Consider the following 19,092-nt stretch of genomic DNA (forward strand, 5'->3'; position numbering starts at 1 on the left):
TCCAGAACGTTCAGCATCACTTAATTTTCATTTGTTATGATTATTTTTACATTATGTAATTTAAATGATGGTTTTCGTTTTTTTCGACCGTTGTTGATGGATGATTTTTGGGGAATATCGAGGTGCGGTCTTAAATAAAAACAACTTTTTTGCTTTATACCAACGTTTCGGTAATTTTTACTCCCTTCTTCAGGGTCTGTACAAAAGGAACATTACACTAATATAGATAAAATTGAAAACCTTTCTAAAATTGAAAAATTATTTCTAAAACATAAAATTAAATAGATAGATAAATATAATTTGGAAAGACTTACATTATAAAAAAGTTTGTGAAGTTCAATGTAGAGCTACGAGTATATCATCATAACTGTTAAGGATTTACGGAAAAGCGGGTTTATATAGAGGTAAGGGAGGGGTGAAAACAATAGAGCTGGAAAAACCCAAGGTATGTGGTGAGTAATTTGTTAAGTTACTGTCTGAAGAATGTTATTGTAGAAATTCGAAAGGTTGTTCGTGTCTGTCCTAAAGATGATGGATTTTTGTTGTTTTTTAATGTGTATCATTTCTAATATGTTCCGTTTGTTTCTGTTGGTGTTAGTTGAAAGTATGGAAGTGTTGTCAAAGTCAAATTCGTGTTGTAAGTCTAGATGGTGTTTAGTGAGAGCAGATAAGGTATCATTAGGTTTTTTAGTTTTGCAGTCGTGTTGGTGTTGGTACGAGTCTCTTGTTCAGATATTGGTGATGTTTGTCCGACGTATGTGGCACAACAATTTTTGCAATTGATTTTATAAATTACATCTGAAACTGAACAATTTTGGTGTAGGGTCTTTTAGTTTTGTGAATAAAGTATGTAAGGTGTTGGTGTCCTTAAAAGCTGTCGAAATATTATGTTTTTAGAATATTAATGATATTTTGAATGTCTTTAAGATAAGAGGTATGATGTCTTTGGGGATTGCTGTGAGACAATCATCTACATATTTCAAAAGAAAAGGGGTTGTAAAAGGTAATTTTTCTAAGGAAATTTTTCATCCTATTGTATTATTTGTTTATAAAAGGATTTGTGTATGCAACTCCTTCTGAACACCTTTGTGGTAAAAACAGAAATAGTCTTGCACTAATGTCTTTAAATTCACTCTCCTCCAACCACCAGATGAGCAGTGGTGCGGGTAATATGGAACAACTTATTGCAAGTCGCCGTAGAGTGGTTTTAGGTACAATGAATATTTTTGCAGCTTTTTTTTTTTAGCCCCATTTTAGATTCTTCATCTGTTTTTTTTCCCAGAAATATAAGTGATTTGCTTGTAATGCTAGCAATATGGAACCCCATGAAATTTTTCTACTGCGAGTGTAGAACAGGGTTCCATATTACCAGCATCGCTATCTTGGATTTGATATGTCACCACAAAACAAATTGGGAGACATAAGAACTGATTCACAAATGAAAATCGCTGCAATACATCCCTTTGAAGCAATATATAGTGCGGATAACTACCACTATTTTGATAACAAAACAGAAATAACAGTTTGAACTTGCCTTCTTAAAGTTTTCAAGAATCGATAAAAACAAAATTGGAAATTTCAAGAAGACCATTACAGTAGCAACTGAACCAACCCACCTGCTTTGCACACTACCGCAATCTAGCGACAGTTTGAGCCGGATACTGTTAACACAAGATCACTTGCTGCCAAAAAATATTATAGGATTCCATAATACTACCAATTCCTCTACTGTATTAAACGTAAATCGAGAAGACATTTTGGTGTGGTTCGATTGTGATAGAGATGCTCCACAGTTTGTTGCACGCCTTAGTCCTGTAGAAATCGTCCAGAACTTCCGAGAAGACGAACCGGAAGAAGGAAATTGAAATCGACTGTAGAAGAGAATGATCACCCAGGAATATCCCTGGATGCTGCCATCGAATTCAGTTGCTTGAATTGATTGAATTTTTTTCACGATAAGGACATTCCAACCAGTGACAAAGTTGTGCTTTTTAAATTTATTATTTTTATTTATTTATTGATAACTGTTTAAATACAATTGTATATATCAGTAAAATTTGACCCAACAAAAGAAATAAACTAAAACTGTATAAATTATAAACATAAAGAATAAGTACATAACTTTTATAAATATAATAGAAAATTCCATATAATATTATAATCTCATTTTTTCTTTCTCATTCTCCCTCTCTTTCTAATATATAAACAAATAAACATAATATACTATTCTGGGTTAAACTAAAACTAGGAACTAAGAATAAATAAAAGAAAAGTTACAACTTATGCATAAAAAAAAAAAAAAAAAAAAAAAATAACACACTCTTGGATAACTAGTACATAATATTAAATTTTTGCTTATTTAACTAATTTGGAGAGAATCCCTTAAGTGGAGAGCTTGTACAGTAAAATAAAAGATATTACTAATTTTTTCTAAAGTGTCCACTGTTAACAATATCAAAAAAGGCTCACCACAACCAATTATATATCTATTTATATATTTCTCCCGAAGGGAGTTAAGAGATGGGCACGCTAGAAAGAAGTGGACTAAATCATCTGATTCCAGGTTACATAATATACATTTCCTTTTTATGTCAAATTTAAATTTATGCCCTTGTATACAGATAGATGGGTATTTTTTCGAGGCCAGACGAATTTGGGCTATTAACTTGATTTTATTAATGTGAACTTTATTTACAAGATATGTGCTTTCTGCGGTTAATGGGGGTAAACTATTTTTAAAATAAAGGTTGTAGGAGGAGGTCAGCGCTTTGTCTATATCTACACTTATACAGTTATTATTAAATCTCGTCAATAAATTTTTGAATTGTTCTTTTAACAAATTAGAATTCTGTGCTATCCAAAGATCTTGTGCCCCAATAGTTGTTAAAGAGCTGTACAAAAACTTAGCCCAATTATATGGTACATTTTTACTTTGCATTAAAGCAATCAGTCTTGCAAAACATAATCTCAAGTCGCTCTCCTCAGGTTCCATTAGTAATTTGAGCCACCATTTCAAAGCTCTTTTAAATACAATAGACTTCAAATGTACCTGACAAGTTTCTAACCTAATATAGAGATCGGGGGTATGAAGCGGCAAATTTAATAATATCTTAAAGAATCTAATTTGAATTTTTTCAATAATATCCGTGTAAGGGAGAGCCCATATTTCAGAACAATATAATGAAACTGATGAAACAAGTGAATTGAATAGCAAAATTTTTGGTTTCCATGTATTGCACTTACATTTCGCTAGAACTTTCAAAACCTGTGGGATAGCGACTTTACTTTTAGCAGCAAAATATTCCGATGCCCGGCGAAACTTGCCGCTGGACGAAAATGGAACCCCTAAATAAACAAAGGAAGATTTTAATTGTACCAATTCTTTATTATAGTATCTCCTTAACAAAAACTTACAGTTTAAAATGTTAAGTATAAGGGTTGATTAAACGCCAAAAGGTACACAAATCAGCGAGTACCCAACATTTCATTAATACTTCATTAATAGTTAAGTAATTCTACTGCATTAACTTTCATTAATAAGTTATTTTTTAGAATTTATTAGATATCACAGACCCTTATGCTGGCCATTTTCGTCTACAAAATATATGTTCAAGTAGCACTGTAGATTGATTGTAATATCTAGTTATTTATAATAATCAAACTATTAATTACAGGTTAAAAAGAAAAACGTTATAAAAAATAAAATAAAAATATGAGGCTAAAAAATTCAAAACCTTGTTTAAAAAAATGCTTACACCAACATACATCAATGATTTTGTTTATTTTATTTATTTATTTTTATTTCTTAAATAAAAATCGTCGGTTTAAGTTCATTCTTCGATTAAAGTAATTGTTATTGTATGAAGTAGTCAAACGTTTATAATAATAGGTAATAAATATCTGGCTTTATCGCAAATAATATAGTTTTCTTCAATTACATTCTCCATCTAGGTGTTCTTCCCACAATGTTGTATATATGTATTATAAAGTAAATAAGATATGCATATATTTAGGACAGCTAATTATTCCAGTATTTTACTATAAGTAAAATTAGGGGGACTAAATTAAATTACAATAGAGAAATGAATAATTATTGTTTAATAATCTACTTGTTATTAACTGTGTGTTAATTGTGCTCACGAATATTTCGGTAAGACGAATTCAAGACAGTAGCCTACTCTAACTTTATCTTTACTTTAACATGCATGTACGTATATGTGATTTATCATAATTATAACAAAAAAATAATATAAATGAAGTGGCCAGCATAAGGGTCTGTGATATCTAATAAATTCTAAAAAATAACTTATTAATGAAAATTAATGCAGTAGAATTACTTAAATATTAATGAAGTATTAATGAAATGTTGGGTACTGGCTGATTTGTGTACCTTTTGGCGTTTAATCAACCCTTATACTTAACATTTTAAACTGTAAGTTTTTGTTAAGGAGATTTTTCTACCTTTTGGATGATTTTCCTTTTTGTCTATTTTACAAAGTTACATATCTTCTTTACAGATTTTTTTAAAATTTGGAATAAGCAATTCTATCATTATAACCTGATAAGGTGTTAACTACCACTGGAGAGATCTTTTTAAAGAATGATTGTAGTTGCGGCTCCCAAACCATCCTCAATAACAATTTTTTTGAGAAAGCGTTTTGAATAACATAGGAAGGAATTTGTACGTAAATAGCAAAATTAAACTGCGATTTCAGTACTTCCTTTTAAGAGGAGTAAGAAAAATAAACTAGGATTGCAGTACTTCTCCCTAAAAGGCAAAGAGGCAAAGATTTTTTAATCGAACAATTCATTGATTTAAATCGGTTCACTCATTGATAATTTAAACGATTGCAGTACTTCCTCTTAGTAGGAGCAAGAGAATCAGCAACGTAGAGGAGCTATAACCACTTATTCGAGCTGAATTTTATCAAAATCGGACTAAGCGTTATAGAAATATTGGTAATAATAGTTTTAGAAAGGGCCTTATTTGGGTGGGGCAAACTCCCCTCCTTATGAGGCACGGTGCCGAGACTTTTAAAGTGCAAATCTGTATAAAATTTCGATTCGAATGACACTTCATTCATAAAAATCGGTTCACGTGTCGATAATTTGAAACGATTGCTATACTTCCCCTTAACAAGTGTAAGAGCTGATCGCCGCATTAATGTTACGTAGGGGAGCCCTAACCCTATCATCCTACCAAATTTTATCAAAATCGGGCCAAGATTTACAGAGTAATTAGTAATAATAATTTTGGAGGGGGCCTTACATAAAGGGGGCTAACTCCTCACCCATTCGATGTACAGCGTCGGGACCCCCAAAAGGCACATCTACATAAAATACTGAATCGAATGACACCTCATTCATGAAAATCGGTTCACGCGTTTAGGCGCTACGTTGTTTACAAAAAAGGTAACAACAAGAACAACAACAACAACAACAACAACAACAACAAGAACAAGAACAAGAACATTTTTTGAAAAAGCCGTTTTTGCTCATTTTCGGCAACTTTTTTCTCGAAACCTATTAGATCTGGGTGGTTGCAAAAAAATTACAGTTATAAAGGAGGGTTTGGAGTAAGATTTAAAGAAAATTTGGGAATTTTATCTTTTATAGAAAAAGAGAAAAAAATTGTCAAAGTTGGGTGTTTTTCAACGTTACGCTTTTTCGTGCAGTTTTTGATGGTCAACCCTTATACAACTGTCCTACCGGACAGTTTTAATAAAGCTTTAATATTTTTTATTGAGCCCGTTTTACTGAAAGGTACCACAACAGTTTTTGAGATATTTACCTCGAGACAGTTCTCATCGCAATATTTTTGTAAAACATTAAGTTTATATTGGGTATCCCTCCAAGACGAACCTAAGATAACTAGGTCGTCCGCATAAAGGAGCATTAATAACTCTTTATTTGTCTTAATATTGACTCCCCTCACGCCGTTATCCTCAAAAAATTTGACTATATCACTTAAAAATAGTGAGAACAACAGAGGGCTCAATACTTCCCCTTGTAACACACCTCGCGTTATCTCAATTTCTTTGGATTTCATCCCTCCCTCTATTATAGTCATTTTTGCCTCATCATACAACTTTTTTAAAACCCTTATGAATTTCGGACTAACACCTATGTTAAACATTTTGAACCATAATTTTTCATGATCTAACGAATCAAATGCTCTTCGAAAGTCTACGAATACCGCAAATATTTTACTTTTTTCTAGTCTCAAGTTTATATTAATAATAGAACTCAAAATAAATACCGCATCACGGCACCCTCTCTCTTTTCTAAAACCTAACTGTTCCTTAGGTATGATCTTATACTTTTCTGCCCAGCAAGATAATCTCATATTCAAAATATTGCTTTTTAAATTGTGTACACTCATCAGAGAGTGGTCGTTTGATAAAAAAAAAGAAAGAAGGGATTGCCGTCTAAGATAGGAGTTGATCTCTAGGACGAAACAGTAATGTATTACTATGTAATACTGTCTATTCGGTTTAACCGGGATTTCAGTTTTCCGGGGCGGGTATAGCCGGAGGTCAGCCCGATTAATCAAGGTTCTACTGTATAAGAAAGTCGTTTAAATGTTCACACCGTATTTATACTAATTAACACTAAGTCATCGGCGAAATATTAACAATAATTTACCTTAAATGTAGGCATTGTGCTGTTGTTGCAAAAGGGTTTACTTGCTGTCACTGCAGCAGAAGAAAGTAAGTAAAATGTCAATAATTGGTTTTCAAGTTAAAACGGAAATATAATTTGTTCACCCAAAAGTAGATAAAATAAATGGCTTTGAGAAATAACTTGCAATAGTTTTGTTGTAGAGAATGTCTCTTGTATTGAAACAATAATTTGTCATTTAAGTTTGGATGAAATCATATAGAAATGAAAAGAATATTCTGCTAGTGACGTACGGCCTCCATATTGGCGAAGTTAGGTAGTAATTGCTTTCTGACGATGTGTAACTTCTCTAGAACACTCAATATACTATATTTGTGCTTATTATTTGAACGAAGATATTTATTCTATTACTAACAACTTATTGCTATTAACAACAACTATTTCATAGTGTCAAAGTTATGGAATTAGTTTCCACCAGTGATAAAATAAATCATGGTTTGACTAAAATATCTTTTACAGAATTGAACCAATAGAATTAAACTTACAAGTATGCAAGCCCAACAAAAAATTCATGTTCTTTCAATAAAATCATAAGTAAATACGAGGTGTGGCTATTAAATAACGAGTCTAACGCTGTAAAACATTTTATTTGCCATTTATACATATTTAGTTATTATCACCTTCAATATACACCCCTCCCCTATCCCTACAACGCTCCATGCGAATTTACCATTGTTCGAAACAGTGCTGGAAGTCTTTTTCTGTGAGCTCCTGCATGACGCGTACCGCTTTTTCTTTCCCAGCTTCAACGGACTGAAATCGTGTTCCTTTTAATGCAGATTTGACTTTGGGGAACAGATCTAAAATCACATGGGGCCAGGTCAGGCGAATAAGGCGGTTGGCCTAAAACTGGGATGTTGTACTTGGCTAGAAACGTCGTCTTGACAGACAATGCAGTGTGAGCCGGCGCCGGTTGTCTTGATGGAGAACTCATGACTTGTTCTTCCACAAATCGGGTCGTTTTTTTCTTACTGTTTCACGGAGTTGAGCAAGCACCTCACCGGTAGTAATGTTGATTAATTATAATCGATATTTTCATCCGTTTTGGACGTGGAAGGGCGTCCCGGGTGGTCATCATCTCCGACGTCTTCTCGGCCATCCTGGAAACGCTTGAACCAATCAAAAACTCGCGCACGTGATTAACATTCATCGCCATAAACTTCTTTTAATAAAAGATAAGTTTCAGTAGCGGTTTTACCAAGTTTTGATGTGAAATTTCACGACAATTCGTTGCTCTACTACATGTGTAGTATCATGTTTTCGGTAAAATGAAACTAACACCTCTTACCCAAACGACGGTTCCGGCCAGACAGATTTCTCTGCAAAACACGTGGGGACGCTGCAATCGAAAGAGAAGGCTTTACGCTGCACAGCTGTCGGTCGTTAAGGATTTGGCGCATGCATAGTTTTTCTGTAGCAGCATCAGTCTCATTATTTAATAGCCACACCTCGTAGACATGATTATAATAAATGTTTAGGCGTCACGGTAGCCGAGTGGTTAGAGGCGAGACCTGTAAAGCTAATATGTATTGTGGCACTGGGTTTGATTCCCTGTCTATAGGCCTTGGATTTTATTTAATGGTTAATACAAGAATTAAATAATAAAGTATGTTCGCTTGTCGCCTCAGTCCGCGACACCTAATCAGTAGTTGGACGTTAAGCCCGCCTGAAAAAAATAGGTATTACTTTACTTTTCAATAAATGTTTACATTCAGGAAATGATTAAATAGTCACAACTTTTACGTATTAAATGTGCGGAGAGGGAAAAAATATTGGGGCAGGTGTTGGTCTAGTGGTCCAGAGAGTGACTTTGTGTGTGGAAGATCACTAGTTCGAATCCAGCGTATGACTACTTTTTATTTGTTGAAAAAAAAAATTGTTTGTAGTAAAGTATGAGCTACCGCCCTCGTCCAGGACACCTAATTGGTAGAGTGGACGTTAAGCCCCGCCTGGGGAAAAAATAGGCGATTACTTTACTTACTTGAGTATATTGTGAATGGATTCCCCTCAAATTAGGGTAGGGAATCTGGCACCAGAAAGAGGCTTATCTCAATCTACCACAGCTTCACGTCCTATGGGATTTCCCTAGAAATGCTGGGCGAACTACTAGGGTCGGAGCGTTGAATCCACTCTTTAGGTAATTTCCTATCCATTTAATCTAGGTCTAGTTTGGCAATCCCTGGAGAATCACTTAGCTCTGATTGGTGCATAAGACACGCTTCTACTATACTTCTCGTATAAGTGGCCCCAATTAATGAGCGCACATATTCTCTGGCCACTTCCTCAGCCACCAAAACATGCTGAAACTTGTTTGCTCTGTTGATGGAGGTAACCCTACAGGTTATCTTCTTTGTTTTTTCTTTTAATTTGTTCATTAAAACATGAAATTGTCCCTTAACACACAAAAATTATATTTCCTCATAATTATAACACAAATGGAAGATATTTACAAATAAAGGAATACAAATTCTTGCTCACAAAATCAAGCAAAAAGTTGCACATTCAAAAAATAATATTTAAAAAAGTATAAATAGTAACAAACAAATACTTAGCTTTGTCAACTCTTCAGGTCTTTCAGCTGGACAATTCTTTTTAAACTTCTAGTCCTCCAATTGGAGGTGATTGCGGTAGCGGAACAATGGACACAGCTGTTTGCCTGCATTCATTCCTTGCTTGAAGCTGTCCTTTGAACTCTTCTAACCTCTACCCTTTCCTGTCGACCACATTATGTAACAAGCTCAATTTGACAAATTTTGTCATGACCACAGTGTTTCCTATGGCCGGAAGTAAAAGTAAAATTAAAATTGAATGTTTAAAGCAAAATATTATTTAGAGGTAATTGACCAACAACAATTAGCTTCCCAGTAATAACGTGTTTGATTTTCTGCTTCAATTATTACTTAATTAGGTGAAATAAACTTTTATTTTATTACTTTTCAGTTAATTATTGATCATTCAATTTTAATTACCTAAATTGAATTAATGTTTGAATAATATAAAGTTTGAGATCTTTAATCGTTATGAGCAAATGGGTAATAATTAAAACATATGAATATATTGGATGTTTGGCAGTTGTTAGGAACAAACTTTTAATGATTGGTTAATGCCAAAATAAATTTACTTTAATGTTCGACGTTTCAGAACAGCTTTGGTGTCTTTCTTCAAGAACTGAAGGGAAAATTGAAATAATGCTTCTGGGAGAAAAGGAGATTATTGGGCTTACCTGTAAATTACCATTGAATACCATTATACAGGGTGATCCATTTAAAACGCACCAATCGCTAATAACTTTTTAGGAAAGCGGAATTTCTAAAAAACCCACGAAGTAAACTATATGTTTTTTTGGGTCTAGTTTTCAAATTTTATATTCCCGATGCTGTATCTTTATTTTTGGCGGAGTTACGGCCAAAAAACCTGATTAGGGTTTCATAAGGACCACTGGTTTTGACAATGATCATGAAAACTACTTAGAAAATTGTGAAAAATGACGTTGACCCCGTTTCGATATCCCTAATATTTGTTGAGATATTTAAGATTACAAAGTTACAATTTTATCTTATTCGTGATCGGTTTTCAATATTAATTTTCCACCAGAAATACACCAGTTTTGGGAGGTCCTTTGACTGCAAAAAATTGTTATTTGTGACGCAAAGAACAAAAAATAATAATAATTGAAGATTTTAAAGAATGTAGTGGTAATGTAATGGGTTGTGGGTGAATCAGGATAAATTTGTTTTATCACCAAATAAAAGTAAGCATCACATCATTTTAATGTACCCCTGTATGCAAGACTTCTTGATCTATGATTACGGTAAGAATATCTTATCATATTAATACTGAAAATTAGTATTGAAAACCGATCATGAATAGATAAAATTGTAACTTTGATCTTAAATATCTCGACAAATATTTAGGATATCGAAATGAGGTCAACGGCATTTTTCACAGTTATTAATGTAGTTTTCGCAATCATTGTCAAAACCAGTGGTCCTTATGAAACCAAGATCAGTTTTTTGGCTGTAACTCCGCTAAAAATAAAGATACAGCATCGGAGGTAGAAAATTTGAAATCTAGACTAAAAAAAAACATATAGTTTACTTCGTGGGTTTTTTTCGAAATTTTGCTTTCCTAAAAAGTTATTAGCGATTGGTGCGTTTTAAATGGATCACCCTGTATATTTTTGCGCAAATTCTAAACTTGGAGAAAAATGGCTGACAGTGTCATTTCACTGAATAAATTTTTAAATTGTCTATAGATTTTATTTTTTTTAATTTAATGTAAGGCGTACAATTAAATGTAGGCTAAGATTAATTATGTGAAATTACGAAATTTAATAAGTAATTAGACACAATAAACTTAATAAATGGCAAAAAAGTATGGCCGTGTTTTTAAGGTCTGGCAGAGACTCGATAGAGAAGGTGGATTAATTGCTCTAGCCGGTAATGAATGGCAGCCAAACATTACGCCACAGTTGAAGCATTGCTTTAATTTATTTGACTGGCATCAACTATAAACTGTAGAGTCATTTTTCTAGATCTAGTTAGCATTGATAATTGTTAAACTAATTATATAAAATTAACTAAGCAACAGAAAGAGTAGATTGCAAGTTTTCTGAAGTAGAAAGGCTCTGTTATTTTTTTAAATTTTTAGGTGCGAACTATTACAACCTCCTTAAACGGCGCCAACCACAAATCTGATTGGCTGATTTCGAGTTTTACATCTGAATAGAATAGCTTTATTGGAAAAATATATATACGAGGTGTGGCTATTAAATAACGAAACTATCGCTGTAAAACATTTCATTTTAAATCTATACATATTTAGTTAATATCACCTTCAATATACACCCCTCCCCTATCACTACAACGCTCCATGCGAATTTACCATTGTTCGCAACAGTGCTGGAAGTCTTTTTCTGTCAGCTCCTGCATGACGCGTGCCGCTGTTTCTTTCACAGCTTCAACGGACTGAAATCGTGTTCTTTTTAAGGCAGATTTGACTTTGGGGGACAGATCTAAAGTCACATGGGGCTAGGCCAGGCGAATAAGGCGGATGGCTTAAAACTGGGATAATTGTACTTGGCTAGAAACGTCCTTGACAGACAATGCAGTGTGAGCTTCTTCCACAAATCGGGTCGTTTTTTTCCTTACTCTTTCACGGAGTTGAGCAAGCACCTCACGGTAGTAATATTGATTAATTATAATCGATATTTTCATCCGTTTTGGACATGGAAGGGCGACCCGGGCGGTCATCATCTCCGACGTCTTCTCAGCCATCTTGGAAACGCTTGAACCACTCAAAAACTCGCGCACGTGATAAACATTCATCGCCATAAACTTCTTTTAATAAAAGATAAGTTTCAGTAGCGGTTTCACCAAGTTTCATGTGAAATTTCACGACAATTCGTTGCTCTACTACTACATGTGTAGTATCATGTTTTGCGGCAAAAGGAAACTAACACCTCCTTACACAAACGACGGTTCCGGTCAGACAGATTTCTCTACAAACACGTGAGACGCTGCAATGGAAAGAGAAGGCTTTACGCTGCACAGCTGTGGGTCGTTAAGATTTGGCGCTTGCATAGTTCTTCTGTAGCATCATCAGTGGTGTTATTTAATAGCCACAAATCGTACAATTTATATTAAATAAAAGGTTACAAAAAAAAAATAAGCATTTTCTGCTTGATAATTATGTCCGGTGATCTACAGTGTTGTCTGTAACGAGAGAACCTCAGATGTTGACACGCCTTAAATCACTAAAAAAAGAAAAAAATTATAATAATTGAAAATAAAATTAACAAAAATAATCAAAAAATAAAATAATTTTGTTTTATTGATGCGCAATCGCCATCTTTCTTTTTATTATGATTATTTATTAATAACTGTTTAAATACAGATGTATATAACAGTGAAATTTGACGCAGTAAACAAAATAAATATATATAATAAAACTTCATGGATTAATACAAACAGAGAATAAAGTACATAACTTTTTATAAACATAATATTGTTAATATTAAAACAATAGAATATTCCAAATAATATGATCTACCTTCTTATTTCTTTCTCGCTCTGTCTCTTTCTAATATATTAACAAATAAAAAAGAATATACAAACAATACTGAGATGAACTAAATCAATGAACTTTATAATAAGAAAAAGAAAAGTTGCGACAAATTAAATGAATATAAAATTAAATAAAAAATGGCAAACTCTTTGATAACTTATACGTAATGGCTAATTAAATGTTAAATTGTTGAATATTTAACTAACTACGAGAGTAACCCTTAAATGGAGAGCTTTCACATTAAAATAAAATATATTAATTTTTTCTAAGGTGCCCACAGATAACAGTTATATATCTACGTATGTAAATATTTCTCCCGAAGGGAGTTAAGAGATGGGCACGCTAAAAAGAAGTTGACTAAGTCATTTGGTTCCTTCAAGTTACATAATATACGTACGTACAATTCCTTTTTATATCAAATTTAAATTGACGCCCTTGTATACAGGGTGAACCAGTAAGTATTGTCCATAGCCCTACTGTGTGTAGTACACCTAAAGTGGAGTTCAATGACGTATTGGCCAACTTCATATTTTCCTCTGTTCTTGAGTGACGTCACTTTAAATTTATTTTTTCTAAAATCATTACTTTTTTTCCAATAAAAATGTTATTACTCAAGAAAGTTTTAGTCCGAATTCGATTCTGATGAGACGGTTAGAAAGACAGATAAATTCTCTAAAAATTGATACCATTTCGAAGCATAAGTTATTCTCCAAACAGCCTCAATCTTCCTCCGAATACAGCAAAAATAAAAGTAATCGAAATTTTAAAGAAAACTCATTAGGCCCTTATGTGATCATTATCAGACCTAGGTGCTGGCACTTTTAATAAAAGTTTCCTTGTCTAATGGGCTTTCTAACGGTAAACCATTTTCCAGGATTCTTTTTATCTTCGTATGAGAAATTACGTTTGTTTTACAAGAAAACGTGTTCACGAGCACACAACAGTGTTAGTTTATCAAGTTGTTTGAATTCATTGAAAACTCTTTTAGATGGACCAGTAGTCAATTTTTAATGTAGATTGTCTTAAAATAAGGAAGTCAAAGGTTACAAATTGCACTTTAAACATTTACTACTGATCTTACTGAAATATTTGAGAAAACATTAGGAAATATTTTAAACAAGTGCTATGTTTATAATCGAAGGTTAATTTGCTTAGTTTCAAATATAGTACAATAGAAAATTTTGAAACCAATCTAACAGATAAGTAGTTGTATTGGTTAATACCTAATTCAGATATAAGGATTATCTGATAGTGGGTTCAAAGGGTTGTTAAGGGTTATTCACATTCTTATCTCTTTCAACAGTGCAGTTATGTATGAATTTGTAATTTGGTGTAAATACAAACTATATGAACATTTGTTTAATTACTTGTTTGGAATATTTCCTTATATTTTCTCAAATATTTAAGTGAGATCAGAAGTAAATGTTTAAAGTGCAATTTGTAAACGTAATTTCTCTTACGAAGATAAAAGGAATCCTGGAAAATGATATACCGTTAGAAAGCCCATTAAACAAGGAAACTTTTATAAAAAGTGCCAGCACCTAGGTCGGATAATGATCACATAAGGGCCTAATGGGGTTTTCTTAAAAATTTCTATTATTTTTATTTTTCCAGTATCCAGGAGGAAGATTGAGGCTGTTTGGAGAACAACTTATGCTCCAAAATGGTACCAATTTTTAGAAAATTCATCTGTCTTTCTAACCGTGTCATCAGAATCGAATTCGGACTAAAACTTTCTGAGTAATAACATTTTTATTGCAAAAAGAAAGTAATGATTTAAAAAAAAAATTAAAGTGACGTCACTCAAGAACAGTGGACAATATGAAGTTGGCCAATACGTCATTGAAGTCCACTTCAGATGTACAACACACAGTAGTTCACGCTAAAAATTTGTGGTGCTGATTCTGCAACAGTAAATAACATGAAATGTTTTTTTTTCTTTTGACTTTAAGGTGAGCTGGAAGTTCGCAGATGGAAAGCCAGTCACGACAAGTCCTGGGGTGCTCGAGATCCTGTCCAACGGTACCCTCAGCTTTCCACCTTTCAGGCCTTCGGCGTACAGGCACGACCTGCATGCGGCCACCTATCGTTGCTACGCTTCCAACACTGTCGGCACCATCGTCTCCAGAGATGTTCGTGTCCGAGCAGGTAACATTACTTCTATTCAACTATTACTCGCAATCACCTAGATTTCATCCATTTTCTTTTCTTCAATAGCAGAAAAAACTTTTATCTCCGTTCACCAGGTAAAAACTTGCTCAAACTGGAACATCTGAATGGTGGACTAATAATCTAAGTAACGATTATCAATTTTCTTGCTTAAGTTCACGAAAAAGTTAAAGGTATAAAGTTCCAGTAAGTGTTGGTCCAGTGGTCAAGAGCTTGGCTTCGTATGTTGGAGATCACAGGATCGAATCCAGCGTATGACTACTTTTTATTTGTTAGAAAAAATTGTTTACAGTAAAGTATGAGCTACTACCCCTGTCCACCGACACCTAATTGGTAGTTGGACGTTAAGCCCCGCCTTATAAAAAATAGGCGACTACTTTGCTTCCTATAAAAATAAATAGGTGTAGATATTTTTGGTTTTAATTTAAAATTATCAACAAATAATTGCTAAGTACTGCATTACCAGGATATCCTGACCCATCATTATCAATGGAAATTCGATACCTAAAATTTTTGAAACGATGACAATACTTTCTCTTCCTAATACAATAAGAAAGAATAGACAAATTAAAAGGCGCCACGATAGCCGAGCGGTTAGAGGCGAGGCTCGCGATGATAATGTGTATCGTGGTACTGGGTTCGATTCTCGGTCTATTGGCCTTAAATTTTATTTAATTATTTAATATGAGAACTTTTTAGTAAAGTATGTTTTGTTAGTCGCCTCCGTCCACGTCACCTGATTTGGTAGTTAGACGTAAGTCCACCTGAAAAATAGGTAATATACTAATAAATAAATATAAAAGTAAGTTTTGTAAGAGAGTTATATCAGATTTTTATCTTATTATTTGAAACTGGCTGCAGACTTAATAAAGTTTCAGACTACCGGAATAAAACAATAATATAAAAAATGAAACGAAATATATAATATATATATATAAACTATGAGAGTGACTCTTGTAATAATGTGGCCAGTGCCGTACCTGCCTGAGACCCGAACACCTCGTAAAAGGAGCATAAAGTCTGTGTATCCAAGCCAGTCTATCAGTTCCGTACGCCTTGTTCACAGACCCCACACTGACGCGACTTCTGGGACCTCGATAGCCTATACCCCCAGGAGGGAAAAAAGGTATTGCCAGTTTCACTTGCTTGTTGGCAGGCTTCTAAATTCCAACCAATACTTACACACCTGCGCTTTTATAATAATAAATCAAGCGAATAACTTCATTTTATTACATACTCTCATACTTTGGCGCAGTTTTTACTTCCCTCCGTGATCGTGATACTTAGCAATCGTGGTGGCGCATATAAATGTCAGAAGTTTTAAACTTACCACTGCACGATAATGATTTTTCTCAACACGTGAAGTGCCGTTTCCTTCTCCTCCTGACTGTACCTACAAAGGCTATCATCCGCCAGGCCCATGCGATGCATGTGCTTTCTAAGCCTGCAGTGGCCAGTTAATAGGCCTACAATTATCCTTATAGCCCCACGCGGGCCTTGACTGATTAATTCTGCAGTCGACCTTGGAGAATAGCCCGTTATGAACTCCTTCGCCTGTCTCTGCACAGAACCTTATTTCAACTAGCTCAGCCTGAAAAAAAAAACGCTTTCTTTCGCCTGAAAGACCCTTTTGGATCTATTGTGGCTCCCCAACTTTAGAACTCGCATTCAAGACCACTCTTTTTAATCAGACTCTCAATTCTGGAGAGCGATTCCTGGGTAAAACTCACAGGCCTTGCTTTTCCCTCCTCGTAAAGTAAAATCCTTAACCATACGAGCCCCTCGCACTAACACAACACGTGCAGTGCCGTTTCCTCCTCTTCCTGACGGTACCTACAAAAACTATCAATCAGGACCATGCGATGCAGTGCTTTCTAAGCCTACAGTGGCCAGTTAATAGGCCTACAATTATCCTAGTAACCACACGCCCTAGACGGATTAAATCTGCAGTCAGCTTTGGCGAGTAGCCCATAATGAACTCCTTCGCCTGTCTCTGCCCAGTGGTGACAAGCCACCACTCTTGATACCTACTCTGCACCCATAGTTTGATGGCCGCAGTCTTAACACACTTGGAAACCCCAAAACAGGGCTCCGGGCCAACGAAGTGTCCCGTAGAGCTTTCCCGGGCCAATAAATCTACCACTTCGTTCCCCCTTATGTCCTGAATGACCAGGCACCCAACCAGAAAGACCTTTTTTTGGTCACTAATTTCCTTCAGGGCACCCAGACAGTCCCAAACCAGCCTTGAATTGACCTGGTAAGAACCGATAGCTCGTAGAGCTGCCTGGCTGTCCGAGAAAATTACGACCTTAGAATTAGTTATTCCTCGCCCAACAATCTCGGTAGCACAGAAACTAATTGCAGCTAGCTCAGCCTGAAAAACTGCAGCTAGATTTCCTAGGCTAACCGAAAACCTACATTTCGGCTTCTCCGCCATAAAGTAAGCTAACTGATTTTTCTTTTACTCAAAGTATAATTTTCAGCTCACAATTACCAGGCTGCGTGTAAGTGATAGATTTATCTAGGGGCATTATATTTAGACGAAAAGCGGCCAGCGGCTGCGCAACTAAGTTCTAAATAGTTAATAGATAAACATTGGAAGCTGTCCTACTATACATCACTATTGTTAACTACTTCCGTTTTTGGTAACAAATGTTCCTATCTAGAGAGGCTATCACCATTAAGGAAGATTTGGAAGGTTAGATTGCTCAGTGTAAAGAGGAGGCCGTACCAAAGACATAAAGACAAATAGCTTACAACCTAGTAACTAATGGTATGTGACAGCCAAGATTGGTGGTGGATACGGCTGTGATAAACTTGGCTAGCTTGTCAATGCCTACTAGACGGAGTAGTCTAGGCTAAAATAGCCTAGGCTAGTTATACAAGAGTTACCGTAAACTAGTATCCTCTTCATTTCGTAACCAAGCAATTAATAATTCACAATTCCAATTAATGTTAGAATTATAGCAATACTTGTAATAATATGTAGGCCGTATATTTTGTACAATGATTTTCTATTTTAGGTCTAATTTTTTTTGCATTTAAATTGGAAAACCGAAAAAATTTTATATAGTAAATAGGAATAGTCCGAATCCAAAATGCTGAGAAGAGCTTAGGTTCATGCATAATCTACCGGTCCAATGAAAAGCTAAATGCAAGCGGCCGATGCACTGACAGTGGTTTACATATCAGTGTTGCATGTAGTACATCTACTACATGATAATGATTTGCCTATAACACCCCCTAAATGCATCTCTTGCACACACAAATGCATTCTACACCATTAACTTAATATGATTCGTGCGCTAGCAATGATTTACTTAACTATCGTGCTCATTATAGGTGTTAAATATCCTATTTAGTTTTCAATTTAACAAGTATACTTGAATATTTTAAACAGATTTACCTATTGCTGTTACACTTTGTAAAGTTTGGTGTTAACATTCGTACGATTGGCTACCCATACAGCCAGCCATCAGTAGCTCCAAAGGCTGAAAATACCCAAAACATTGCTTTTATTAGTCTTTTAAAGTAATGCACATTTTTTTTCAGGCAAGCTTTACGTCCAACTACCAATTAGGTGTCGTGAACGGAGGCAATTAGCAAACAATACTTTACTGTAAAATCTCTTTAATTAACCATTAAATAAAATACAAGACCTAGAGTCCGGGAATTGAACCCAGAAATCACAATACATATTACCTGTTGCAGGTCTCGCCTCTTAACCGCTCAGCTACCGTGGCGATTTTATTAGTTCTTTTATAACCACCTATATTTCAGCATCAAAATTTGGATGACAAAAATAAATGATTGTGGCTATTAAATAACGAGACTATTGCTATAAAACATTTTATTTTAAATTTATACATATTTAGTTATTATCACCTTCAATATACACTCCTCCCCTATCCCTACAACGCTCCATGCGGATTTACCATTGTTCGAAACAGTGCTGGAAGTCTTTTTCTGTGAGTTTCTGCATGACGCGTGCCGCTTTTTCTTTCACAGCTTCAACGGACTGAAATATGTGTTCCTTTTAATGCAGATTTGACTTTGGGGGGAACAGATAAAAGTCACATGGGGCCAGGTCAGGCGAATCCCTAAAACTGGGATGTTTGTACTTGGCTAGAAACGTCTTGACAGACAATGCAGTGCGAGCTTCTTCCACAAATCGGG

The 19,092-nt window shown here is 34.7% G+C and overlaps 1 protein-coding gene across 5 annotated transcripts in view; it reads left to right on the forward strand.

Annotated features, from left to right (window-relative positions):
• Positions 1 to 19,092, forward strand: part of LOC141459340 (cell adhesion molecule Dscam2-like) — a 524,511-nt gene that overhangs the window by 437,971 nt on the left and 67,448 nt on the right. For all 5 annotated transcript variants that reach the window (XM_074138322.1, XM_074138325.1, XM_074138324.1 and 2 more), the window contains exon 3: positions 14,700 to 14,895. In XM_074138322.1, coding sequence (XP_073994423.1) covers positions 14,700 to 14,895 — 196 coding nt within the window. The remainder of the gene's footprint in view (positions 1 to 14,699; positions 14,896 to 19,092) is intronic.

Source organism: Rhodnius prolixus, unplaced genomic scaffold, assembly GCF_049639745.1.
Source record: "Rhodnius prolixus isolate KJV_2025 unplaced genomic scaffold, Rpr scaffold_11, whole genome shotgun sequence".
NCBI lineage: Eukaryota > Metazoa > Arthropoda > Insecta > Hemiptera > Reduviidae > Rhodnius > Rhodnius prolixus.